At 32.3% G+C, this 1,862-nt stretch overlaps 2 protein-coding genes across 2 annotated transcripts in view; one reads left to right on the top strand and one right to left on the bottom strand.

Moving 5' to 3' along the window:
• The window catches only part of LOC106883477 (zinc finger protein 271-like), a 2,932-nt gene extending 1,667 nt beyond the window's left edge, over positions 1-1,265 (bottom strand). The window contains exons 1-2 of the mRNA XM_052977537.1: positions 1,093-1,265; positions 9-678 (exon numbers count right to left, since the gene is read on the bottom strand). Of these exons, the coding sequence (XP_052833497.1) occupies positions 9-323 (315 nt within the window). The 5' untranslated portion in view covers positions 324-678; positions 1,093-1,265. The remainder of the gene's footprint in view (positions 1-8; positions 679-1,092) is intronic.
• Positions 1-1,862, top strand: part of LOC128251111 (zinc finger protein 91-like) — a 29,599-nt gene that overhangs the window by 7,971 nt on the left and 19,766 nt on the right. The window lies entirely within an intron of this gene.

Here is a 1,862-nt window from a genome sequence, read left to right as displayed (position 1 = left end):
CCATTTACCTGAGAGAATGATTTACCACAGATATCACACGGAAATGGCTTCTCACCTGTATGAATACGTTTGTGGACAGTTAAGCCAATTAACTGAGAGAATGATTTATCACAAACATTACAGTGAAATGGCTTCTCACCTGTATGAATACGTGTATGTAGAGTTAAGCCAGCTACCTGAGAGAATGATTTACTACAGGTATCACACTGAAATATTTTCTCTCCGGTATGAATACACATGTGAGTAGTCAGATTACATTTCTGACTAAAAGTTTTTTTACATATGTCACATTGAAAACCTGATTGTGGTTTTTCTTGTGACATTTCTTCAGAATGAAAATATATTCTCCAACTATCTTAAATAATCCGTTTGTCCCTTATCTTAATTCAATCACAACATACGTGGATACAGTTTTTGTTCTTGTCCTACGACTTATTCCTTACAAATTATAGCTATTGCTCTCTTTCCATCAACTGTAATCCTTGATATCTGAAAATACTCTGAGATTCCTTTTAAAAGTATCCAAGTTTAACTTCAACACAAAATAATCTTGTAGACATTCCAAACATTTCAGAAAAGAAATGTTCTCAGTTGAAAAGAAATATTTCACTGGAATTCTTTAAGTGATGAATATCGATGGAGTTATCTGATGCTTTGATGCCAATGTCATGTAATATTCTGAAATAAGAGAGAGAAATAACAATATAAGATATACAGGACACTTTCAAAAAGAGAGATTAAAAACAGTGGATCACTACTAACACCAACATTACCACAGTCTAATATCTTGGCAAAACGTAATTATCAATTCAATTGTTGCTGTTCAGTCAAGTAATACATAGACTTATAGCACCTTATTAACACGAATTTGACATTTAGGACAGTAACGGGTATATAAAATAATCTATCTCCTTATATCGTTTCACATGTAACAATGGATTGTGTCTTTTCGAAAAGAACACATCACTATTTCAGTTTGAAAGGATTATCCTATCGGTAAAAGACAGCGAAATGACGACTTGCAGGAGCAAATATCTTTCTTCCAATGTTGTTATGTGTTTTCTCTATTCAAGTAAATCCTCCTCAACTTACCGTTCGTCTCGTATAAATCAGTCAGTGCCCGATTAGCAATGATATCGAACTTGTTAAATGATGTACGTTGTACTTGGTATGAAGTTATTCCCCTTGATGCCTCATGTATTTTTTTAATTCTCCTATAGAGGGAGAAACATCGCTGCTAATTAAAACTGGTGAAAAGAACTAATTACAGATCAAAAAAAGGATCTAAAAATTATTACTTAAACGAAAACTCACATAAATACGTGTGAATACGAAATTATTTATATGGAAAGATCTAATTACAATTGAATACAAATCAAATTTACATAATTCCTTTAGTTTTTACTCCGTAATATTTTGTCAGATATAGAAGCCGCTGTTTCCCATCATTCCTATAATCAAGACAATATTTACCATTTCGTTTAACTCTGTTTGATGTTAAAAATTTCGGTTAATGTTTAGATTACCCAGAAACGAAATTTAAAAAATATATATATAGTGCAACGGGTGTAAAAAAATGTGTGGGAAAGGAATATGAAAGGAAAAAGGCTCGGAAAGCAATGGTGGGAGGGAGTTTGGAAAATTCACAAGATCCGAGTATTTCCCTCATAACTTTCTCATTAAAAGATCCTATTTATTTTCCGGAAAGTTATGGGTGAAAACCTCGGGTCTTGTGAATTTTTTTGAAGTCCTCCCCTCACTCCCTCGGAAAAGATTTTACCCACAAATTTCTTTATAACCATAAAGTATGTCGTTCGAAAGGTATTTATATAAAATTTCACAAAAAAAAAAAAAAAAAAAAA

The sequence above is a fragment of the Octopus bimaculoides genome, chromosome 28, assembly GCF_001194135.2.
Source record: "Octopus bimaculoides isolate UCB-OBI-ISO-001 chromosome 28, ASM119413v2, whole genome shotgun sequence".
NCBI classification, from domain to species: domain Eukaryota; kingdom Metazoa; phylum Mollusca; class Cephalopoda; order Octopoda; family Octopodidae; genus Octopus; species Octopus bimaculoides.
Note: the sequence above shows the minus strand (reverse complement) of the source record. Positions and strands in the feature narration are given on the sequence as shown.